Raw genomic sequence first — 26,600 nt, 5'->3', positions numbered from 1 at the left:
GTAAGAGAGTGTTTGTGTGTAAGAGAGGGAGGGAGGTGAAGAAAAAAAAGCAGTGACAGATAATGCCGTCAGCCCGACAGTGCGTTAGCTTCTAGCTAGCCTTAGTCATCGCCCCAGGAGGGGGAAAGGGTAGCACAGAGGAACAGAAGAGGGAGACACTCCACTATTTCAGGCCTTTCTTCTCCTCTCTGCCCACCTCCCCTCCCCTTCCTCCCATCCTTGTCCTCTGGTATAATACTCTGGCTGTGGTCGGAGGAGCTGGGTGTAATGTGGGTTAAAGCCTTGTCTGCCAGCACTCTGAGGAGTAAACAGAGCCTCATTGTCGGGACACATCCAGAAAAAAATCCTGCTACTGTTTATGGCCTGGCTATTGAGTGAGGGGAGGGGTTGGGGGGCAAATTTGGTTGGAATGAGTGTGAATCATTGGCATTTTGGGAGTTGTTGCGGGGGATGATGAGAGTGGACAGAAGTGTGAGGGAAGAAGAGGAAGAGGGAGAGTAAGGTTAACAAAGAGAGGGAAAAAAAGGGAGAGAAAGAGAGGGGTGAGATCATGTTTTTGTTATTATTATCGTGCACTTGTGTTGAGCCGTCTATCTGCCTGGATTAGCCACGCCATGACATCATTGTTTTTGTTTCATTTCTAGTCTTGGCCTGATGTTTCCCAACTTTTCTACTTGCTTTAAGAGACACACACACACAAACAGTCAAACACCACAGTCACACAAAGATCTACTTGTGTAACATACATACATGTGGCTTTCCAGAGATTACCCAGATTAGAAGTTAACGCCACAGGATAACGGAAAACTCTCTCTGATCTACAGGCATACACTCACACTAGAACATGCAGCACACACACACACACACACACACAGACACGGGCAGGCAGCGGCAACCTGTGAATAACCTTGGCGATGACAGAGCTGAGAGAGAAAGGGATGGAGGAAGGGAGGCAGGGAGGGGTGGGCTGGGAAAGATCAGAAGGTCCCGGGTCCTCCCACATCGGAGGAAACAAACACACACATGCACACACACGTGCGTAGACTCACAATAACACACACACACACACACACACACAGGCAAATGCACACGAGTGTTAATAAGATGAGTGGAGTTTAGCTAACAGAAAGTCTTCATAAGATAAGGCTTTGTGCGATAACACATGAGCTCATATCCAGGTGGTTGTCTTGGATCACGGCTCAGCGAGCACCAGTGAAGTATACACACACAAAACACAGCTGCTGCGTCCTTCACCAGACAAAATAAACTCCCAAGATTAGGATTTATTTTTACAGTGCTCTAACAGCTCATAACTCGGCTTAAATAAAAGTGAGAGAGCAGATTTTTTCTTACTTCTTCGTGCAGTTTTTGTGAATTGATTAAATGATGATTGTGTTGACACTGTTACCTAGAAACCATCACTGAAAAACTTTTTTTTTTCTTTTTTGAAAACTTGTTTCCCAAAACTGACTGAGTTTTGATGCTCATGCATTTCTCACCACCCCCAGGCACTTGAACAATGAGCACGCCCTAGATGACCGCAGCACTGCGCAGTGCCGAGTTCAGATGCAGGTGGTTCAGCAGCTGGAGATACAGGTGAGTCACTCACACACGCACGTGCACACTCACACTCACACACACACTGAATTTTCATCTGCCTGCAAACAAAGTAGCGACGGCTGTTTCAGCCAGTCAATGGCAGCAACTTGTCTGAAGCAGGGCAGAGTTTATGGAGAGCAGTGGAGCTTGTAATTTAAAAGGAGCAGTCGGCAGGGAAGCTGCCATCGCTGCTCCAATTATAAAGCTGCTTTGGTCACCAGCAAAGGGAGCACGAGTGCTGAGAGGGGTGGAGGGAGAGACAGGGAGAGAGGAGAAAAGAGAGAACGAGACAAGAACTAGAAAACAGAGAAGTAGGCTGCCTCTCTAGTTCTCAAAAGTGGTTCATGCACGCAAAGCTCTTGAAACATCTCAATGCTCCAGCAAAAGCAGAATGCCAACACTAGAGAAGAAGAGAAACACTGCTCTCAACAGTACATAAGGAAAGTTAGGAACAAAGTGAAAACAGAGGCTGCCTCTTCATACACACCTCATCACTGTTTCCAAATCTGAATGCCTCTGTTTGCATCATTGCCTGTGTGTGTGTGTGTGTGTGTGTGTGTGTGTGTGTGTGTGTGTGTGTGTTTGGGTGTGTGTGTGTCTGTGTCTGTAGTAAACAGCATTTAGCCAAGCCCCTGAAGCCACTAGCAGAGAACACAAAGTGACAGAGAGGCAGCTGGTGTCACATCACATTAGGACGTCCGTCTCTTTCACCCTGACATGTCACTTCATCCCTCAGCAGTCCACAGGCAGCCCACCACCTCAGCCTCCCATCCACTCAAACACTGGTTTACACCAAAAGCAGCACAATCGCAGTGTTCAAATACGTCACATGTGCACGTCGCTGCTGGGTTTGAGTGCGTTAAGAGTGCTATCAGTCTCAGTGTAGGTATGTTGTTCTGGGGGCTACACGTTTGTACGCTTGCTCTTTTGCACAAACACACAGTCAGGATGCAGCGTTTCCACAGGCTGTAACAGCACACATTAAACGGCAGTTAACAATGTCAAACGGGGACGAGTGTGTCTGCAGGCTAGTGTGAGTGTGTGGCAGAGCGCTCTGGGTGTTGAGGCTGCTGACTCTCATATTCATCTCTCTGCCCGAGGTGTAATTGCAATTCTAATTCTATGTCAATACCACATTATATCAGTCTTAAAGACTGTGAAACAAGGCAGTGTTTTTGTTTTTGTTTTTTTTTGTATTGTTTTGTTTTGACCATAATATCCTTCTTGTGTGTTTCACAGCTGGCAAAAGAGAGTGAGCGACTCCAGGCCATGATGGCCCACCTGCACATGCGCCCCTCAGAGCCAAAGCCTTTTAACCAACCTGTGAGTACTAAACCTCAAGCCACATAACCTTCCTTTCTTTCTATCGTCTGACCTTTACCCTCTGTTTTTACCTCTCATTCATCTGCTAACTCAGTGTATCCCTTTCTTTTTCCCCAAACCTTCTTGAGATTTCATGCTCTCTCCCTACTGTCTAGCTTGGTGTGTACGCCCCCTATTGACCACTGAGGGTTAATGTATAATTGACAAATCAAGGGGACTACTTCTTAGTCATATTGCTCTTTTCTGTTTTTATTTCTTTTTTTAACCCTCTTCTTCTGTCTAAGATTTCTCATGATACATGCTTGTAATACTGAATAAACCTCCATGTCTGTGATGTGTTCAAACCCTAGAAAAAGTTGTCAATTCCATCTTTTTATACTTTTAAACTGCATCCTAGCTAAATTTAGCTCCCAAAACACAAAGAGGGAACAACCAAGAGGTGTGTTACAGAATATTTCAGTGTGTGCTGACATAAGTGATAGAAATTTGATGTGTTGTGTGTATAAGTGTGTGTGTCTGTGTGTATGTGTGTGTATCCACAATGACTGGTGCGACTGTTATTAGGTATCTAATGAATATTTCATTATTCAGATTGACGAGGAGTCTTATTAAAATATGAAGATGTTGAAATTAATTGTCAATTAGAGGCAGAGTGTCTTAATTTGAGGGGATATAAATGGGTGCAGCCAAGTGGCAATATGTGTGTCTGTGTGCGTATTTGTGTGTCTGGATGATGTGTTGATCGCGGGGGGATCAGCTACTATTAACATCTAATGGGAAATCAGGAAGAGGCGTGTTCTGTCACCACTGGAGACGAGCCTCAGGGTCAGGGATTGGAGGAGGAGGGGCAGGGGAGGGGCGTCAGGAATGGAAACAAAGCTTGGCCTCAATTAACAGGGTTGGACTGTTGCCGTGGTGATGTGGAAGGGTTGCAGCGTTAATGAAGTACCTGTTAAACAGCTCCGCCCCCTCTAGTCAGCTTTAAATGGTACGGAGAGGGCCGAGTGTAGGGAAGAGATTCTCACATTTTATGTACATTTAAACAACACACATACACACACTGAAGCACGTACACACACACGCACACTATAACACACCCACAGTGGTTTTAATTAGTCCTAAACTAGCAGCCCTGCAACGACTGTCCCAGAGAGACTGGGAGTACTGGTTCTGTGTGTTTGTGTGTGTTTGTGTTGTTTAGTGCGTATGTGTGTGTGTTTCTGAGGCTCTGCCTAATTGGGCCGTATTGGTCCGTGAAGACTTCGCCACCGCAGAGTGCATGTGTGTGTGTTCCCTCCTGACAAACATGCTGTCGTGTGGTTTTGTATTTGTAAGCACAGGGTTAATTGCAGCCAGCCCTGTGTGTTTAAGTATATGTTGGTTGTGTGCAACTATGTGAGGGTCTGCACAAGAAGACTCCCTCTACTTGGTTTAAATAAGGGAGGCTAATTCACAGGTAACGTAAGGAGAGTGATTTCATGTTAGTAGTAGATACTGAAAGCACTGCTAATCTCCTTTTGGAAGAAACCTGCTTCCTACGTCAGCTCAGTCATCATAGAAAGAAATGAAGAATTAATCAACAGATTGAAGAAAAAAACAGCCAAAAAACAATGATTAATAAAAGAAAGACTTTAGACATCACATCTCTGACCCAACTATGAGCTACACAGTGTTAGATAAGCCACATCAACAGTCATCAGAAAAGAAATCCTTGTCTTTGATGTCTGTCCTCTACATCTGAGTTACAAACTGAACTGTGTTCCTATTGTTACACAACCGATGACAAAGCTGCTGAGAAACACTCTTCAGACTGAGATCTGTTCTCTATGAAACACAACAGCATTGTCTCATGCATTGATTTCACCTGACCCTGACCCTGTCCTGTGTAGATGATGCTTCTCTGTAAACAGCAGCAGCACTCAGCAGATGGTGAGGCTTTAGAGTAAACACAAGAGGAACATTAGTCATATAAGAACCCTTTTATTTCCATGCACCAAAACAATCTCCAACCCTCTGGGTTTAAAGCAAAGTTCTTCACCCTTTGGGCTGCCATTAGTCCATGATTTAGTTAAATGAGTAAAAGGTATTTTGTCACTTGTTTTGCCAGATAGCAAACCATGAAACTGCACCCAGAAAAGCATTGTGGATCACCCTAGTTTCTCTTTACCTGTTTTTCTCTCTAGCTGAACCTGGCTTCCAGTGGCTCTCTGTTAAAGCGGGACACTGAGCCCTACCCAGAGGGTCTTCCTCACCCCCCCACCTCGGCTGCTGCCCCTATCACCCCTTTGCGCCAGGGACCCTCAGTCATCAGCTCCTCCAGCCTGCACACACACTCCCATTCCCACACGCCCATACGTAGGCGTAACTCCGACAAGTACTGCACCCCCATTGCCTCAGGTAACACACATTCTCCCTGTACCTGCTTTTAAATTCTTTCATTATCAACTTTTATCTCATTATTGATTTTGAAAAGTTGTGAAATCTTTATGAACTACTTCCAGCATTTCCAATAAACTGCTTCAACTTTTTCCTCCAGTTTTAAACAATTTTAGCATCTTAAAATCCTCAATGAGAAATGGAAAGCCTTCAGTTAAGATATTTCCTCCACTTGTGGTTTGGATACGATAAAGTCTCTTGACTTTCTTGCAAAAATAGATAACTTTGGCCTCCAGTTAAACGTCACGTAAAAATCAATATAGGTTTCAAGAGTTTCTCTTAGTCACTATTCATCCCTCAAGTAGTAAATGTTATACACATTTTTTAGCATGAGTGGTGTTGATTGTTATCAGGAGAGACAAAAAAGTTGTGGCAGGAGTGGATTTTAAAAGGCTATGCCCATTAAAGACCTTCTTAAAAACACTGCTTATACTTTTTTTATCCTTTTATCATCAATATGTGTTCCTTTTTACTTGTCCCCCCTGGACCTTTTTGACTACATGCTGTAACCAAGATGTGAGGGTGCTAAACACTTATTAAATTATCAGTGTTAGCAGAGAAAGTAGAGAGGCGACAGACAGACAGGCTGACAAAGGGAATGAGAATAAGAACGTATGTGTACATGTGAGATAGAGACCTGACATCTGATCATGAGGTCTGTGTGTGTAATAAAATGAACTGCAGTTTGGAGTCTCTGTTAGAGGAAACAAACAGTGACAGCTGTCCTAAATGAAAGATCCTAACATCTTAGAGATTGATGTATTACATTTAACAGTTCAGCCAAAGTTATTAGAAGGGATCCATAGCATAACCCCAAGATTCCCCCTGAAGGAAACCTTTTATTTCTGTCTTTTTTAGTATTTTTGGCAGCATCTTTTTCTCTGTACCAGCCTGAGTTAGATAAAGTAGCACAACCACATCAGTGTATTGTGGTGGTTGCAAACAAAAGTGGCAAATTCACCAAGCGCTGTCCTTGGAAAATAGTGCCACTGCCTAACTCTGACGAGGGCTGAGGGTGTAACCGGCTCATCATTCAGTAAAGAAGAAAAACCCTTTGCTATGTCTCAACCTCACAATAAAGCTTATCACCTAACTGAGAAATATCGTCACGTGTCGATGAAGGAAGATCTCGTGGTGCATAGCCTCGCCACACCTGTAGAATAACTCAGTACTTTAAATTTTTCATCAGGTGATTTCAAACATGTCCTTTGTTTTTCAGAGCTGGCTCAGAACTGTGAGTTCTACAAAAATGCTGATGTCAGGCCTCCCTTTACCTACGCCTCTCTTATACGTCATGTAAGTCACTTCAAATGATGATCTTTCGCTCTCACCAGTCTTATTCTCATCTAATCCTGCTGATGCCTCTCCCTGTTTTAGGCCATTCTGGAGTCCCCGGATAGACAGCTGACCCTAAATGAGATCTACAACTGGTTTACACGAAAGTTTGCCTATTTCAGGAGAAACACAGCCACATGGAAGGTAAAACACTTGTTTTACTCACACAATGCTTAAACTTCATCCTCCTTATGAAAAGTCTATGGACCTGATCTAACTGAAGTAAATTCTTTATGGAAAAACTACAAACATGAAGTCATTTACAGTGGTGGGGTCTTCTATATTTTGTAGTTTTTCGGATTTCATTCTCCACATCCAGAGCTGCTGATGTGTACACTTTCCACACTCAGCGTAGGCCACAACAATTTATCCTACAAAACTGAGAATCAACTGATGGAAGACTGTGACCAGATATTTTCACGTACTTGTTGATAGATGTTTGGACGACGGCAAAATGAGCCGCAGAAAATGAAAGTTTTGACTCTGAGTCTAATTCAATCAAACACAATATTTAGACAAAAACTGAGTTGTGGTACATAACTGTGACTGGATAAAAGTGACCTGGATCTAAGTGACTGCAAAGTGATTATGGTTTGTGCCCTCCTATGAAGCTCTTTACTCCAACTAGTGCCAGATGAAACTTCTGAGACCACAGCGAGGGAGACAAAATTTAAAGGCAGATTTGGTTGGCTGATTGGAAACAGTTGCATCGGACAAAATGACGTCATGATGCAAAAAAGTGTTTCACTTGGAAAGCCTTAATTTAGCATGTCTGTGTCAGCTGAGTCTGACACACATACAGTAATAAAAGCATACAGTTTCAAAAGCAGACTTTTCTCCGCTCCATAAGATGTGACCGATTGGACAGTTATTGGCTCTTGCGGCCCTTTATGAGACACTTTCCTACTGCTCTCTTTCTCCTCTTCCTCTGCTCAGCCCTAAACAATACTGGCACATGAAGAGTCGGCCCCACTTAGCCTGGAAGAGCCACATCTAACCGTTTTAGAGGCTCATTACAGAGACGCTTATACACACTACCCATGATCACACACTCTAAATTCACTCTCTCACTGACACACACACCTGGCCTGATCCCACCATTGTAGGTGCTGACCCATTTCTGCAGAAACCTCGCACTAATTTGAGTGTCAGTTCCTCCAGAGAGAGGGAAAGTAAGAGCAGGAGCAAAGGAGTGAGAAAAGAGAAGGAGGGATGGAGGGATGAGGAGAGACCCTGGCCTTCCTCTAATAACCCTAAACCAAGCTGGGAAGGAGGGGGATGATGATGATGGTGATGATGAAGGGACAGAGGGAGGGGTTGGAGAAGGTTAAAAGACGGGGCAGCCAGGAATATCTTCAACCCCTCATCTGACTTTTATGAATTTTAACTATTAATGTCTGCTGTCTGCTTCCTGTGCCTGTTGGCCTCGCAGACCTTTAAATATAGCTCGGCCCGGCCTTATGTATTTATACAGCGGCTCCCAGAGTCAAATAGGGCCGCAGAGATGTACGTCCTTTAATAAGATGTTATATTTCATGAAGACAGCAGTGTTGGCAGGGAGGGGAAGTCATTGATCATAAAGAGGAAGGGACAGAGAGTGAGGAAGAGGCAAGAGACAGAAAAAGAAAGGAATGATTGAGAGAGGAGGATGGGGAATGAGAGTTAGGTGTTGTTTCAAGGTGCTGGATGATGGGTTGGATGAGTTAAAGATGACGTTTTTGTCTTTCTTTTACCAGAGAAGCTGCAATTTTTTTCAGATGCAGATTAACCACCCTTTTTAAGGGTTATTGGTGGTTTCATAAATCAAGTATTAACATTAAATTAAAGAATGCAATCAAAACACTCTGTATATGTGCATTGTTACTTTCACTTGAGATCCTGTTTTATGACATTCCTCTTTTTTTTTTTTTTTTAACTCTGCTTGGGCTGTATTCAACCTTAACCAACCAGCTATTTGCAGGGAATTTATTATGCAAGGGATTTCATAATGTTTTAAAACAATTGTGACTTTCTAATACATTTAACAGCCAAATGATGAAAGAGTTGTAGTATAATTCTACCGTTTTTTGCATTGTGGTTTTATTGTTTTGTTTTGTTTTTGTCATTTGTCTGATGCACAATTCACCCTTTTCCCAAAAATGTTGCCTCCAGTCATCGACCCCCCAGCCCCCCGCCCCCCTCAGCCAGGGGAGATGAGTGGCACATGTGCTGTGACCCACTGTAAATGACTGCTAATGTTTTAACTGGGAGAATTAGGCTTTCATCACGGAGACGAATGCAAATAGCACTGCAATAGCACTGGTGTCTGGAGCGTGTATCTGTGAGTGTGTGTGTGTGTGTGATTGTGTGTGTGTGTGTGTGTGTGTGTGTGTGTGTATGTGTGTGTGTGTGTGTTTGCACTGTCAGGGTGGCGGGCGCAGATTGGGGTCAGACTCATTTACAAAACTTAGCATCACGGCTCGGGGGGCTGAGGGGATGCGGGGGAGAAAGGGTTCCTCCGCTGATTATGGCTTGTGTAATTACGTGTGTGTGTGTTTGTATGTCTGTGTGTGTGTGTGTTTGAGCGTGTGTGTATCTCTGTGTGTAATTACGGCGAGGAGTGATGCATGCCTGGCCTGTCCCTCCCTCTCGGCTTAGAACAGCGTGTCAGAGAGAATATGCAGGATTTAATTATAGACGAATTAAAATTGGTAATGAAATTGGGCATGAACAAACTACAAATAGCAGATGAAAAGGGAGGCCGGTCCCTGGGGGGGTGAGACCGAGATAGCGGTGTGCCTGCCTGTCTGAGTGCCTGTGGTTGTGTGTGTTTCTGTGTGTGTGCTGATGATGACTGATAAGAAAAATTCAGAGGTAAAATAAAGCTACTAAAAAGCAGTTCCTTGTATGATCAGCGGGCATGAAGCCTCATTCTGTGTGTGCTCATACAAAATGATGGGTGACAAAAGGACTAAAATCTTCAGGTCACATGACTTAAGGAATTACTTGAAGAATTAACGTACTGGAAAGCATTGTTTGTGCTGAGCACACCCTGAATGAGTGTTGCCACCTCAAGCGAGGGGTAAAAAAAATCTCTTCTTGTTTGAAGCTACAATTTTATAGCCTATTTTTTAGCTGAACAGCAAAACAATCCTGGATTTCAGTTGGTTTTAGGATATGGCGTAGACACGTTACAGGAGTCAAACTTTAATAAAGATGTTTATTCCTCTGATACATGCAAAACTTTTTAATGCTTTTGAATTAAGAAAAAGACTTTAAGTCTCTATATTTGAATAAGTGGTGACATTTTAAATGTTGAACCTTAATCAAAACAGGGCTGGCATTATCAACCGGACTTTAGGACTAAAAAAACTCTTCCTCTCCACTTTGTCTCCTCCCAGAATGCTGTGCGCCACAACCTGAGTCTGCACAAATGTTTTGTCCGCGTGGAGAACGTGAAGGGAGCCGTGTGGACTGTGGATGAAGTTGAATACCAAAAGAGGAGACCACCAAAGATGACCGGGTAGGAGAACACACACACACACACACATACACACATGCAAGCACACTCCCTCACACACACAAACACACAGGTTTTGTTTTCTTGGTACACAGTTGAGGTTGATGTGAGTGTGAGCTTATGGCTGCTGGCACTATGATTGCCTAAATAGACCCTCTATTATAACCAAGAGGCCAACTCAGCAATCAAAAGGAGAAAAGAAAAAAACAGCTGCCGGCATATTGTGTGCGTATGTACAGTTAATGCGTGTGTGAGTGTGTGTGTGTGTTTTCCCTGTTTGTCGACACCATTAGTAAGCAGCTGTGTGAGATGCAGGAGAGGAAAAAACCTTGTTAGCGTGTGTAAACAGATGTTCTCACCAACCGCCAGAGAAACCAAGGATAATTACACACATACACACACAAACACACACACCTGCATGCCAGATATTAGACAATTTCATTTGTGTGTGTGTGTTTCTTTTAGCATCTGTTTACAGTCTGTGTATGTTTCTACTTGTAACTAACATATAAGTGAGATTTGCGCTCTGGCTGAGGTGACAGCGTTTCACATGTGTGCTCAAGCTGTGGTTCTCAACCCTCTCTCTTTTTCTTTCTGCGTGTGTGTGTGTGTGTTTGTGTGTTCATATGTTTGCAGAAGTCCCACTCTGGTGAAAAACATGATTTCAGGCCTGGGCTTTGGAGCTCTAAATGCCAGCTACCAGGTAAGCACTGCCCTCTCTGTCCCTCTAACCCCCCATCTCTTTCTCTCTGTCTTTTTCTCATTCTCGCCTTCTGCCATCCACACACACACACACACACACACACACACACACACACACACACACACACACACACACACACACACACACACACACACACACAAACTTACGTGCATACACACTTCAAGCAGCCAATCACAATCAAGGGCACTAATATCAATTCCCTGTTATAATTAGCAGATTCCCTAACGACGTTCGCACACCCCTCTTCCTCCCCCCACACCAACACACACCCTCACCTCCCACCTCACTTTCTCTCACATGCACAACCCCCACCTCTGCACACAAACACACACTGAACCTGTCCCTGCACTCCTCCACAGACACACACATACACTCACACACGTATGCAATTTCAGCACTGAGATGATTTATAGCGTCAAGTAGTTGTCAATTAAGGTTACTGCATAAAATTATCGCCTGTCCCAGAAAACCTGTCTCTCAGCCCCAGAGAATCCTCCTCCTTGGGTGTTTTTTTCCCTCTCTGTGTGAGAGGGGAGGTCAGGTGAACGTCTCACTCCTGGCTGTCCAACCTGTCTCATGTACCAACATCGGGATGTGAGCGTTCAGAGCAGCTACAGAAGCTGCTCCCTGCGGCTTCAGTTGTTTTCTCCTCTGCAGACACTGATGTGTCACAGTGTTTGTGTGTGTTTCACTTGAGGTTGTGGCTCGGCCCTGCTGTTGAGACTTTCATGTGAACACACACCCACACAGACACTTGGGACGGGGACTTTAATGCTCAAGCACAAGCCACAATAGGGGCAAAGTACTGTGTGTAAGTGCCCCCTAGTGGTTTCTCAAGTTCACTAGCAAGTTAGTGGATATAAATGTACTCCTTAAGCTCTCATAAGGGCAGAAAGCAAACTCTACCGTGACACTTTAAATTAACCACATGATTTCATACATGTTGTAGTAAATCATTTGCCATTTCCTTTCTCATCCAAAGTGTTTTTTTGCCACAATCATTCAGCTTTCTTTAATTTCATAACCACAAATTTACCAGCCTCTTTTGAATGACAACTCTGTGTGTGTTTGTGTGTGTGTGTGTGTGTGTGTGTGTACGTTGGTGTGTTGCAGGCAGCTCTGGCAGAAAGCAGTCTGTCCCTGCTGAACAGCCCTTCCCTGCTGACCCCTCCGTCTGCTGCCAGCCTCAACATGCTGCACGTGGGCCACGATGATGTCAGCTCCACTGTGGAGCAGGTCAACAGCAACGGGAGCTGCAGCCCCACACTCAGCCCTCAACAGTACAGGTAAGCACACACACACACACACACACACACCCACACACACACACACACCATAAATAGATGCAAACGGACAACACTGCTTTAATGTGAATTACCTGTATTGTCTGGTGTTTGATACCTTGAACTGCTTTTTAAATGTACATGTCATGACAGTGCAGGTATTATAAATCCTTTTAATTCAAGGGTTAACTGAACTGTTCAACTCAGCTGCTTTCTTCCCTTAAGGTTCCTTCGTTCTTTCTTATTATTAAAACAGTTTTCTGCTGTGCTTCACAACTGCAAAGGGTTTCCTGATAATCAGTAAATAATCTATCAATATAAAGTGATTAGCTTAGCTCAGCAGTCAGTTCAGGAGACTGGTGCAGAGGACTGACAGTTGCTCTTAAAAATCATCCTATCGAATTTTAATTGTTTGAGAATTACAGAGAATAAAAATGTAGTGTATTTTAAAACCTTTCCTTTATTAAAAGACAGAAAAACTTTTTTACGTACAAAAATAGGATAAACCAAACTGTAAAAGGGGTCAAGCTGTAGGAAATTTAGAGTTATTCAGCAGCTGAATCTTAGTTTTAATTATTCAAATAGAAAAAAATCATATCAGCAATGCTGTTTGCTGGCCACTTTAACTGCTTAATAGTAGTTAAACTTAGTTGACTTCAGACAAAATACTAAAAAAAATGTTTATGGTATATAAGCAGGCCTGAGAGAAGGGGAAGAAAAGTTTGATGTGCATAACTTTTAGTGTCCTAAAAACCATTTGACCTCAGAATAAATTACTGTTTCCTCCTAAACCTCACCCCCGTCAGCCTGCTCACAGCTGTTTGCACTGTCTCCTCCAGCCACCCGGTGCATGTGAAGGAGGAACCCACTGAGGTGGAGGAGGATAGTCGACCCGTGTCCCTCCTGGCCGGCGTCACACACAGCCTGCCTGACGAGCGCGACCTGGAGGAAGATCTCCCCACCGAGGAGCTGGAGTAAGACCAATCCACGATGGACCAGAGGGAAGGACGAGATAGCGATCAATCGCCTGAGCCCTCTCATTGGCGTGCAGAGGCAAAGAATGCTACAGTACACTTATCAGAAAAGAGAGAAAAAAGAGAATGTTTTTTTGTTGTTTGTTTTTGAGAAAATGCAAGAAACCACGGACGACATAAAGAAACTCCAACAGGGTTAGAAAACCTTTGTTACTTACAGACGCAAAAACAAGACTGTGGAGCACTGCTTTACCTCCATGTGTTTCTTTTACAGTACATGGTTTAGAGGTGTAACACCACTTGATGCATACACGCGCACACACACTCATCACTCGTCAAACCATGCTTCATCTTCCCGCCCCCGGTCAAATGGATTTTTGAACACACTTTCCCCTCCTCGGCCCACCACTCTGCATACAACCTCCTCCTCCTCACTGTCGTCTCGGGGTTGCCTGGCTAGCTGTTTTATCTCCACGTCAGACAGGAGTGTCTGTGAGAGAGAAAGACACACACACATACACACACATACACACAGAATCGTGTATATAGATATGGAGCAGTCGACAGGGACTGTGCAGTATACCTCTCCTTTTCCCACCCCTCTTTGAGTCAATCACTTGCTTTTTTCATTTACTTTGATTTCGTTGAAAATTATGGGAAAGAAGAGTGCTATCAAAGATTACCTCCAACACTGCTCCAACACTTCTACAGAGCAGGCTTCTGTCTCCAAGTCAAACATGAGGCTTACTCAACAGAGGCCCTGTTTCCTGTCCAAACTTCTGCCCCCCAGTAAGACACTTAGTGGCGGACATCTTTTAAACTCTTTGCTTCTAAATGAGATAAAAAAGAAGACTTTTCCTACCTACCCCCTCTCCATCCCTTCCCACCCATCCCAAAAAAGACTGCAGGAAAAGGACCATTTGGTGCTGTCCTCCTGCTCTCCTCTGTCTGCGGATGGAGTGATGAGCTTGGAACACTTTGAAAACGAGAGGAAGCAAAGAGAAATGAGGGAGGATGCGTCTACAGAAATATTGTGACTTTAAAAAAAAAAGAAAAAAAAGAAAACTGTTCATGAGTATGAAATATAACGAGAAAAAAAGTGTGGTAGCTTTTGTCATTTCCTTTTTTATTTGTTGTTATTATCGTTTTCTTTTTGAGGATCAATATTTCCACGGTGGCGTTCCGTTTTGACGTACCTTTTTCTAAGGATGCTGTTTTTTGTTTTTTGTTTTTTTTGTATTGTGATTTGTTTGATTTACTCTGGCTGTTCACACCATTCCAAATGAGTATTGGCAAAAAAAAGGAAGAGAGCGCAGTATTGTCCCAACTTGTGATACCTGACCCCTGATTCTGCCCTTTTCCCTTTCTTTCCCAAGTGTAGCAGGCAAGAAAATTTGGAAAATAGCACTTAAAGTTGCCATTATCCAGACATATTATTTAACAGCTAAATCTTTTTTTAAATTTTATTTTCTCTCATTCACTTTTTTGGTTGTGTATTTGGTTGAGAAATATCAGTAATGCTTTAAATAAATATATATTATTACTGCAGTCAGAGAATACCTCAGCCCACAAAAGTTCCGCCTGGAACTGTGTCCAAATTAAAAAACAAAAAAGGGGGAATTCTTTCTGTGGGACACCAAATGCGGCGACTCTGCTCAGCTTGGATTCAAAGCTCTGTGGTTGTAATAGTTACTGTGTAGAAGCTTTCTGCGATTCACTGTGTGAGTTTGTGTTAAAGGAATAGCATGTGAGATTTTATTTTTCTTTTCTTTTCTGTGAAGCATTACTTTTTCCTCTACAGTGCCATACCAAATTTAACATTTGTTTTAACCTATTATCTGATTATTCCCATTTTATTTTTGTTACAGGTAACCAAAGAAATATGTAGAAAACCAAAAACCCTGTAGTTTATTTTGCCCTTTTTGAGTTTCCTTTATATTTGTTTTGTTTTCTTTGAGAATTGGCCAAAAGACAACGAACCAGGAGTTTGATTTCTTGTTGTTGTATTCATATAACTGTTGTGTTGAACTTTTACATGACTTACAGTACTGACCATTCCAAAAACCAAAGTGTGTAAAACAAACTAGAATTGGGAGACATCAAAGCTTTTACAAAATAAACCGTTTCATGCGACTCATGTTAGTTAAGAGGCCAAAAACTAGTATTAACGACCCTCGCACAGTTCCTCTTTAAAATAATAGAAAAAGAAAAGACAAAGAGCACTTAGAGGTGAAACCCTGTCTCTCACACACTCAGGCTAAACTGTGTTTCAAACACAAACCAAGGACTGGCCCTACTACTGTGGGAGCAGGCCTCAAAACTAGGCACTCCTGAGGCATTTCAACACAACATGGGGGTACCTGTACAACCTGGGACCTTAAATACAGGAGACATTCAATACAGATGTCAATTGGATTCAAACTGAAGTCTTGCAGGTGCTGTCATAATACAAATTAGGTTTTTCCACCTTGGAGGCAAACATACTCTCTTTATTTTTGCAAAGGGAGGACAAATACGTTAAAGTCACATCTGTAAGACAGGGACCAAAAAAACATGTATTTCAATGAAGAGGGAACCACAAAAACATAACAAAACACAAACAAATGTAAGAGGAAAACAACCAAGGGACACCATGTAGTCAAAAAGTTTGGTTCATATTTTCATTCTTTCTCTCAAACTATCTCTTGCACTTCAAATAATTTTTCTTCTTTAATGAAAAAACCTTTCTGAAGACTTTGTGTTCACACAGGACTGTTTCCTGTCACATTAGAGACTGATTTCTAACTGAGTACAAAGTGGCAGACAGGCATCTTGAAACGAGATAAAAACCAAAAAAAATAACGCTACCTCCTTTTCAGAAACGGTTCAACACATAGCCAATGGGAGACTGAACACTCTTTGATATATTTTTTGTTCTCCATTCTTCCTGGATGATGATAATGAATGCCAAAATTGTTGTTTCACTTACTGTATGACTGACGTTATAAAAAAAAAATCCGGACTCCCTGATACATCTGCTCGAGCCCAAAAAACTGAGACGTTTCACTTTTCATGGATTTAAAAATGACTACCTCTCCTTTAACCATATTTTTAGCACTCTTTAGCTCTCAAAGTGTGTCGTGAATTGTTGGCTGTACATGAAAAGTTTTCTAACAGCTGTGTACAACTCACCTTATTCCTGCACCCGGTCAACACTGAGCTAAGTGAAAAGGCTCTCCACTCTTTGTGATTCCAGCCTAGATGAAATGGTGGTGAATGGCTGTCTGTCAGGTTTATGAGCAGAATATATCAGTGAAATCACACACACACACACACGCATATACACACACACATAAAGCAGAGTATCAGACACATAGAAGCAGAGCTGCGTGTTCGTTCAACAAGAGGCTCTGTCCATCCAGAAATCCAAAGACCCACAACACAGCAGCACCCGCATCACCACCACACTCACAGAGACGCCGAGAGGACTAACACACATGATAAAACTCATCACTACTACTAGTTGTATCCAAAACCAAGAGGAACTGCTGCATACAGAACATAGATGATCTCTGACCTGTGCTTTAAGGTACACCTGTAAACAAAGCTGTTTTATAAAGATGTAGATTGTTCACAGGTCGCCATGTAACATTTCTGTTCTTTCTCAACTTGGCATAACATGATGTATTCTTGTATATTAATGCTTGACTTCTCTCTCCAGGGCATTCTTTCCCATTGTGTCCTTTCATTTCTCTTCACTTTTGGGGATTTTAATTTTTCTGCACCTGTTTAGCTATTGTAAAGCTTTCAGCTCTGATTCCTATACTGTACTGCTAATGCTGAAGTATATGTATTTATCATATTAAGTGCTGCAGGTATCTTGGTTTATTAGTTCTGTTTTTGTTTTGTTTTTTCATTTCTTTCCACTTTTTTTTCAATTCTTCATAAAACGTCTGGGACGCTGATTTTTAAAGTGTATTATCTCTCAAAAAATGAAAAGAATAAAAGTTAGATCAGTGGTTTAGGTAACACCTGTTTGTATATTTATCTTAGCTAGGTCTATTTTGATACTTTTTTGTCTCTGTACTGCATTTATGCATTTTTAAGGAAAGAAAAAAACAAATGGAAAACAAACTAAAAAGTTACTTCATTATGTATTGATACCTCAGAAGGACTTTTTCTCAAAGACAGGACCAAAACCTCCGACAAAAGAAAAAGAGAAAGAGGAAAAAATGTCAGAATATGTAGCCCCTCTCTTGCTTTAAAAAAAAAACGCGGAGCTCTTGAAAGATGTTGCGGTTGGTCCTCTCAGGTGCCAATATGTGTCCCAGCTCCCTGTGACCCATCCCTCTGACCCCTGACCCCTGTCATTCCTGTGCTGAACTCCGACCCGCAGAGCTGTCGATCATTTGCAGGCCCCGTGAGGCAGTGGCTGGTGGTGACCAGTCGCACACCTCATCTCCCAGTCCCACAGAGGCAGATCAAAGACTGACTTTGATGCATTTTTGATACTCGTACTCTCGTGTAGTCTCAATACCAAATTGTAGAATGGCTCTCAGAGATGCAGCTCATCCTCTGACTACCAAAGGCATTGCAAGCAACCATTTGCTTAGTCCAAACTCCTGAACTGTAACCAAACTGTAACCAAACCAATGCCACAACCTTAACCAAACAAAAACCAAGCTACTTCCAAAACTCTCCATTGACGTCACTGATCACCTTTACTGATAGCTGTTATCTCTCAGTCTTATCCACGTTATGGTGTTGCAGGAGGACAGCTTCTCACAGGACATAGGGAGCCCAAACCCTGACGTGTGATTGGACAGTTCTGGGGTGTCATGTGAGGGGGAAGGGACTCTCAAAGTGGAGCATTGCCTGACGGTATTATCATGTAGACAGCCAGAATAAGATGGAACTACCACTTCAGCTCTCCTCTGGTTAAACCTTAGGAATGTGTGTACATTTTCAGCAGTGACTCTCTGAATTGTTTCTTAGTTTCAGTTTACTTGTTTACCTCTCTTTATCTTTTGGTTTTTGTTCTGTTTTCTTGTTATTTGAAAGTGTGACCCGAGGAAGAGGTGGGGACGGGGACTGGGCGGTGGCTTTTAGATGGACAGCCCAGCTCTCTGGCCCTCCACCCCGGGTAGCCATGTAATGCCAGTCACTGCCCTTTCCTTCATGCTGTATAAAAACACACACATATATCTGTGTATTTGTAACCTGAATCTTCTTGTGTCTGTCCATGCAGACAATAAAAAAACTGTACAGTAGGTCTAGTTGCATGTAATCTGTACTAATTATTGACAATGGCATTATAAAATGCAATAAAATACTTATTACACTGTCCCCCACTGTGTGCTTCATGTTTACTCCCCAGAATAATAGGTACATTTGAGATAGTGAGACTAGAAGGGCGAAAAACCTCAGCTATTTGAGATACAAAGATAGATTAATTATTTTGCTTTCTCTCATGTGGCCTGGTGGCTAATTTTAAGTTCTTTGGACCTCACAGGTGTGAAAATATATTATTCAAAACAGCAACAAATTATGCAATGCTCTAGCCCCAAGGGTTTCATGTCATAAAAGCAAGGTGTTCGATGAGAGAAACCTTGAAGTGGATATTTTTTCCAAAGAACAGTAAACGTGTCCATATGTTTGAAGAACTTGGGGAAAATGAAATTAGGCTACATGTAAATACAAGGCCTTTATCATGTTGAAGCAACTAATTATTTAACAACAGATATCCACCTACTGACCGAGGTAACACATTTAAAGTAACGAGACACTTTAGGTCCTCCAAAAAGGGGTTGGATCCCAGGTCCAGCTATTCACATGACCAAGTATCCCTGGCCAAGGAATTAATCCCTAAGTTTACCCTCATGTTGTTTCATCAGTGTGTGAATGTGACTTTGCAGGCCACACACACATCAGAAATGATTGAAAACAAAAAGGTTTTTCTCCATGATAAGTATATTTTGAACAAAACTACACCATCACAATGTGCACTGAAGAAAGTCATGACATAAAGATACAAAGAAAACAGGCATAATAGTATGCATTCCTGCATACTATTATTCTATACCTAAGAAATCTTTGAGAAATTAATTAAAAATACAGTCATCAAAGGCCTGGTCTTATTCAATTTAATGTCCTACATCTCCTTCATCTCTTAAAGGTCGAGGTCTCTGATAAATCGCTTATGAATGGAAACCCTAACCTTCCTCCCTAAACATTTATTCTGCATTGTCCTCATTTATACACTTACCTGAGCTATTCTACCAAACATAATCCAGTGTTTCAATACACAGTCGTGCACATGAGATCTTTTCTTGAGCCAAACTCCAAATTAAGAAACATTTGACCATGCTGGAGAGGAAAAGAGTCCTTATCCAACCCTTTTGTTTTTGGCTGAGGGATGTGACTTGGAAACATGGGAATCTTTTATAAACCATACTACTTTTAAAATACCCCCACCTCTTCCCCAAACAAATGCAATTCTGCAATCTATATTCATGTCCTTCAAGTCCATCACTGTCTTAATGACTACACTTTTATATAAGATTATTTTTTTCTGATTCATTGTGTGTAACTGCCTTAAAAGTGCTTGTGTCTTTTTTTGTTTTGTTGTGTCATTTTGTTTGAGGGGAAAAAATAAATGAAAAATGCCTGTGGATTATACATAGATAAACATGTATCACACATGCTCAAAACTAATTGCAGAATCATAGCAAGAAAAAATTAATTATCAATTCTTTTGGAGTGTTGAATAAGCTAAATTCAAATATTATGTTTGAATGTATATGAAACTATAGGTAGTGCTGACTCAACTCTACAGGAATTCCAGGGATTGGAGTCAGAGTTATTTCTTTAAATGCTATCATATGTAAAAGTGCTTTACCTAAAGAAAATATACAGTATCACACTGTGATCTCTGCCAGGTTACCTATTATAGCTCTACTCCTGCAGTCTCTAAGTACTATAATCAAGAAAAATGTCAATCAAAGCAGCTGTTGTTAACAATGAAAGAAGGCAGGAAGTGTTTGTAAAAGCAGGGAATCCCTCCTCACCCCCCCTCAACAATGTGCGGTCTTTTAGTTCATTTTACACAATGTATATAGTGTATCTAAATGCAATCCTGACCTTTCATCTGGAAAAACAGTTTTCAAGCAATTCTTAATTATTAATCAATCAGTCCTTTTTTATATCATGCATGAAATTATTTTGGCATTGCTGTACCTTTATTGCCCATGTTTTATTCTAACTAACATGTTGATGTCAGTGCACGTGAGGGGATTTAAATCGATAATGTTCTGTTATATATTCAGTCTAATAACTTAATCACCGTCTGCCCCTTACATATGCAATTTTTTTCAGAGAGGTCAGAGGAAATCCAGACGAGTGTTTCCTCGGGTTCATGCCAGAGCCTGTGTCAGTCCCTGCAGGCCCTCAGAGGTCAGTGTGTGATGTGATACAATGAGTGGCCACCAGGAGGAGTAAACAAACCGGACAAAACAAGCAGCATCCCACAAACACAAACCCAGCAACAAACATCACTCAGCTCTACTGACACAATGTGACCAACAGGGTGGGCCAGAGAGTGCAGAACTGATAGAAGTACTGCTTCACCTGATGGAGTAAGAGTCATGAATACAGATGACTGCAGTCTGTTGAGATTATTGAACTGGTTATATTTATAATAAAATGAGTTTTTTTTTATAGCCTATCTGTACTTTGTGTTCACACCTCTTCTCCATTTCTCCTTCTCCCTCTTCACCTGTGTCTCTCTCGTTGGCAGGTTGGGCGCATGCCCTACAGCTTCTCTTTAAACTCCTGCACTGCATCATGGATGTGTTGCCACGGGGAGAAAAAATGGAAACTGGCTGGATGCTTTTTGGAAAGTTGAGACTTTGTTTAATCTTGTGCTTTTAGTGAACTTCTCAAGAGTCAGCTGGGAGGAAACTCACTCTTGACGCCTAAATCCCTGTGACATTTGGTTGTGGGAGAGACCCCTTTCTAAGCCTATTACAGGCACACATGCACAAACACACACTCGGTGGCATGCACACATCATGAATACTAAGCAGAAACTTAGTACTATACTTGCACAAGGTGAGCCAGGGTGCAAAGCAACACACAAAGACATTATTCTTGGCATGAAGGAGTGATGTTTGGCATAAATCTGTGTCTGCAGCCATGAATATATTTCTTAATGCTCATCATGACAGGGTGAGCAGTTTGTGTGTGTGTGTGTGTGTGTGTGTGTGTGTGTGTGTGTGTGTGTGTGTGTGTGTGTGTGTGTGTGTGTGTGTGTGTGTGTGTGTGTGTGTGTGTGTGTGTGTGTGTGTGTGTGTGTGCTGAGCTGTTGGTCCCAGCAGCACAGAGAGCACTGAGGTCCAGGCAGACCCTGTGAGTCACAAAATAAATTGAGTGAGACCCGTGCTCACATCTCTCCCCCTCTTTCATCCCCTCTCACCCTTCTCCTCCTCTGTGTCTGTGGTGTGGGTGAAGTGGGCCGTCCTTCAGACAGTAAACGGTCTCACTCACAACAGCAAAACAGACTGTGTATCCACTGCCACATGCATCTACATGATCTGCTCACTCAGTACAGAGAGCCTGCAAGGCGACATGCTCTTTCACTAACACATAAACTTTTAACATTTTATTTATCCTTCAGACTCACAACATTAAATGCTAATGCAGTTAGAAAATAGAAATACACACTGTTTTGGGAAACAGTTTTCCTCTTTCTGTCTTGATTCCCTGGCTGAACTTCTTCCAACTTTATAATCATTAGATACGTAGGACCATGTGAAAGTGGTTAGCTGTAATGGGATAAACAGGGCTGTGCACTTTCAAATAAGGGGGACAAACCTGTCAATACCATTAACCTTTGACTTTTATGCATTAATCAATTCATGGGCTTTGCATGTACAAAAACTAGTGCTATCTCTATTAATCACAACGTGGTTAAGACTCAAAAAGAACGCATTTTTTATTTCAACCTCATGCTGTTTTTATCCTTATGGCTCACCATAGTAAAGCTTCTGCAGCTTCTTCCTGCTGCAGCTGATGGAAAATAAGAACACTACTGTGCATGTGAATGGCATGTTTCACTTTCTCTCAGACAGATGTGATGTAAAAGTGATACACTCTTTGTGTCACACAGACATAAATGCTGACTAAAGTGTTTCGAGCTTAAGCTACAAAGAACGAACAAAGCATGCAGGCGTAGCTCATTAGACTGACGTCAGCAGGTAACCACATGGTGTGTGAACCCCTTAAAAACCTGTGTCAAATCAAGTCTGAGTCGAAGAAAGAAAAGTTTGGTTGAATGTTTGTCCTGTTAGGCCTCTCTTGGGTCTGAATGACAAAATTGGCATATTGTTGGTGGTCTTGTTGGCTTCTGTAGGGCATCAAATTTTTACTTCAGTCAGTTTCAGACACAAATAAAAATCCTCTCATAAGTATTTTTTGTTTTGACCAAAAATGGTAGAGGGTTCAGATTTACAGAAGAAAAAAATACATTTTATGACATGCCAGGCTCCACTGTGGTTTAGTGAGTTAATCCATCACTAATAGCAGGAAGATTCTTGTTTCTAATCCTAAGAAAGGGGCCTTTGCATGTTCTCCCTGTGCCAGCATGGGTTACCTCATGGTATTCAGGCATCTTCATGCAGCCCAATGACAGCTAAGATCCAGCCTACTTGATGTCAGCTGAATGGTTTGAGCAGTATAGATGATGGATTGATGGAGGTATGGATAACATTACTTAAAGATGCTATGAGAAGGATCTGTTTTAATTGCACTCCCTCGCCACCTTATGGCCGGGAGTCTCCGAACACTGTCAAAAATTACTTTTAGTGAGGAGTGTGTTTGTTTTGGAAATAAATGGAGATTGGATTGAAACAAATTTCTTTGTTCAAGACAACTTTTTACTGGATACAACGCGCCAAGGTAAGGTATTGATCAGTACAGTTACGTAGGGCTACGGTTTGAAACGTGAAATCAAGCAAACGTTGTAGCAGCCGGCTAAATGTTAGCGACGTTGGCAGCCGGGGTTCTGACATATCTGTAGGCTAACATGACAACAAGTTATCACTGTCAGTAGATCAGCAGCCGTTTATGTTTAGCGCAGCTGACAGCACAGTGCTTCAAGACATGTCCGTAATGTGTAACGTTAGCAAATCCTGGTTAGCTAAATCCTGCCAGTCATCTACCAAGCAGAGCTAATGTAACCTCACTCTTCATTTGATTGATAGACTCTCAAGTTTGAACAGACCACTGCTGAATATTTGCTGCATGATGGTTGGAAAGAACATTATCACAAACAGCATAGCCCTGTGTTATAGAGTGATATAGCCCGGGCTAAAGGCTAATTAGCCTAGCTTTCTTCTGCTCTTCTGCCCTCTTATTGTCTGACGGTTAGGCTCCAGTGTCCACCATCACTTCAAAATTAGTCACAGAAATTGTTTTCAGCAGAGAAAAACACAGATCTCTGTGTTTTAACTCTTCTTACTACTCAACTTCGTCAGTGGGTGTCGTGTTGTCATAGAGACCTAGACGTGCCGTAAATCAATCCAGACCTGGTCGACCCGATCGGGAATCTAAGAAGTTGTAATTCAAAATAACCTGTAACCAGAAATATCGGTGCTGATAATCTCATTTTAAAGTATGGATTACGATCAGGCACATAACTAGAAGGGAGACTTTTTAAAGATCACTTTCAAACTCCTCAAAGCCCCTTTAACTTTAACAAATGGATCTCATAAAAAATACATTTCTCTCTGATCTTGCAAATTAGCCATTGTGTCTGTTGTTTAATACACTTCAAAAACAGTACAACAAAGAGAGCAAGACAAAGAGTTTTGCAAATGTAAGCCCAGACTAAATCAAAAAAGCACACAGGGTATACGCCACCCACACAAATGCTGAGTTGTTATTGTTTTGTCCTTTTAACATTCAGCCTCAAATTGTTGTTGTCTCTCAGGTATGCTTTGTCGTCCCAAGAGCCTAACGCAGAGTAGTCAAGAGTCTGATGAGAAAGTGGATGAAACTGTAAGACTTCATGTGTGGCAGAGTGAAAGAGTGAGAGAGAGGCCCAGCTGCAGAACAAAAGCATCTTTGTGAGTGATTGAAACCACATTTTTACCCACTCTCTCTCCCTCTCTCTTCTTCACTCACTCAACCACTCTCGACCAATCTCCCAGTCACATAAGTCCGCTCAAAACCACTGAAACAATCAAAGTCAGAAGTTTAGAATAATACTCGGAGAGCGTCCCAGCAGATACTCTCTGTGTGCATGTGGCTCCAATTTCACCATTCTGCACAGACACACAGACACACACACACACACACACACACACACACACACACACACACACACACACACACACAGAAAGAGAGAGAGCTCACGTGTGGTTCTCTCACAGCCTGGATCTGTTCTGGATCTCTCCCACTCTCGGTCTCTAGTCCGTCTCAGTCTGCCCCTCCCACCTTGCCTGTCTAACAGTCTGATGCTGGGTGGGGTCTGGATGGAGCAACTCAAACACACTAATCAGAATCCTCGACAGGCGGTGCAGTTCTAACCTTAGTTTCGAGGAGGCAAGCAAGTAAGAAAGCCTCCTCCTTAATTTGATTAAGACTTCTTGGGAGAAAATGATAGGTCACGCAGATTAAAACTGAGACAGGGTGAGCAAGACCCAGGCATGACCTTGTTTCACTATGAAGGGACTTATACACATCTATACACTAATTAGTAATCCTGTTCACTGCCAAGCTACCAACAAAATACATAGACAAGCTGACAAAAATATCCATCTAAAGATGATTTTATGGATTTAAAAACAAGTTATTCAAACAAAGTTCCCCAGATTCCCTGGTCAATCATGTTCCAGCAGTAATGCTGTAGTGTACTCTTCCAGTACACAGCAAACTTTTTACATACATCTATGCTTTAATACTTGAAGTAAGCCTTAAAAAGAATCACCTCAAGACTTTACTGTTTCCTCTCCATTTGATTTTTGCAGGGCCTCGATAGAGCTCTGTTAGAGCCTGAAGTGTAACAATTCAAAAATTGATAATAATAAAAATGTAATCAAACCCAAAATAGACCATCTTTTTGGTCTGTTATTATAGTTTGAGTTTTGTTACATTTTTAAGTACCTTTCAGGCATTTTGTTGCATTATTGGCCAGTTGTTTCATTTCAAGCTTTATTACACCTTTTGGATTACATTTCGGGTCATTGTTACGTTTTGGGCTTGAACAGACCTGTTGGACAAATTTAAGACGGACTGGTTGAATACTGCTATCAGGAACTATTTTTTTCTTTGCAAAAATGTGGAAGGACTTTTAGAAGTTGCATAACTGAAGCAAATGTCAAAACTTTGGTCATCAGTATGGAATGCTGTTTGAACTAGTGTTACAAAATGTAGCAGAGCCTGACATTTATGCATAGATACTTGAAGTCAGACTTTAGCTGGAGTGGTGACTAACTGAACATAGGATGGGTTTTTTTTTAAGCATGTGTGAAAAGGATAAGCGTATTGTGACACAGGGTGGTGGCATTTTTTAAATATTTCAAGACTTTGATTTCACATGTTTTCGTAAAAGTATTACCAATAAAGCAAAACAAGTTTGGGTTGAGAGCTTCTAACTTGTGTGTGTCCTCTTTTTTAGTCAAAGTTTCAAAGATTGACTTTATTCAAGGGTTCCTTTTAGACTAGAGAGGGTGATAAGAGGGGTGATATAGTTTACTTTTGCAGTGCAAGGTTGTGAATTGTGGAAATGATTTGCCTTCAAACTTTCTGGAGAGAGAACTATAATTCTTCTTATTCAATAAAAAGCCATAATGGAACAGTTTTGGAAGTATGACCTGGCTGCCATTGTTCAGGCTCATTTGGAGCAGCAGGAGGTTTGAGATAAAAAGCAAATGAATTGCAATACAGGAATCCAGTTTCAAAGCACTTTAACAGTACCTCAGCTCTGGAGTTTCAGTTTTTGTCATTCAAAGTTCAAATTTAAACATTTCCAACTCAAGATTCTTTGTCAAACCCAGTGGATTTGGGTTTCTGCTGAACATTAAGAATCTTCAAGCTAAAGTTGGGTCTTCACCACACTGATTGATCTAACCATAGCCTGAAAAAGGTGGTTTCACTCATTCCTTGGTTTGTTTCTCATTTTTTAAATACACATGCATAGATCATAGGACATGCATAAGGGATCAGTGATAAGGGCTGCCACATTATCCTATCAAAAACCAAGTATTATTTCCACATTTAAGCAATATCAATTATTGTATGATGAAATGTTTTATTTTGTTTTATTTTTACAGGTTTTTAAAGATTCGTGACTCCAATAACCAAGTACAAAAAGATCACAAACAATCCATGCTCATTCTAGGTGGTGTCCTTACTTTAATGGAAAAGGTCCGTCAGTCACTTCACATTGA

At 41.7% G+C, this 26,600-nt stretch overlaps 1 protein-coding gene across 3 annotated transcripts in view; it reads left to right on the top strand.

The window, feature by feature from the left end:
• Positions 1–18,488, top strand: part of foxp4 (forkhead box P4) — a 94,516-nt gene extending 76,028 nt beyond the window's left edge. For all 3 annotated transcript variants that reach the window (XM_074665830.1, XM_074665839.1, XM_074665820.1), the window contains 9 exons: positions 1,509–1,596; positions 2,839–2,922; positions 5,106–5,319; positions 6,578–6,654; positions 6,736–6,837; positions 10,074–10,195; positions 10,829–10,895; positions 12,030–12,202; positions 13,039–18,488. In XM_074665830.1, the coding sequence (XP_074521931.1) occupies positions 1,509–1,596; positions 2,839–2,922; positions 5,106–5,319; positions 6,578–6,654; positions 6,736–6,837; positions 10,074–10,195; positions 10,829–10,895; positions 12,030–12,202; positions 13,039–13,177 (1,066 nt within the window). In that variant the 3' untranslated portion in view covers positions 13,178–18,488. The remainder of the gene's footprint in view (positions 1–1,508; positions 1,597–2,838; positions 2,923–5,105; positions 5,320–6,577; positions 6,655–6,735; positions 6,838–10,073; positions 10,196–10,828; positions 10,896–12,029; positions 12,203–13,038) is intronic.
• The last annotated feature ends 8,112 nt before the right edge of the window (positions 18,489–26,600 follow it).

Source organism: Halichoeres trimaculatus, unplaced genomic scaffold (assembly GCF_033239565.1).
Source record: "Halichoeres trimaculatus isolate MK-OKI-2021-1 unplaced genomic scaffold, fHalTri1.1 fHalTri1_scaffold_1, whole genome shotgun sequence".
NCBI classification, from domain to species: domain Eukaryota; kingdom Metazoa; phylum Chordata; class Actinopteri; order Labriformes; family Labridae; genus Halichoeres; species Halichoeres trimaculatus.
The sequence above is the reverse complement of the archived record's forward strand: the minus strand, read 5'-3'. Positions and strand labels throughout refer to the sequence as shown.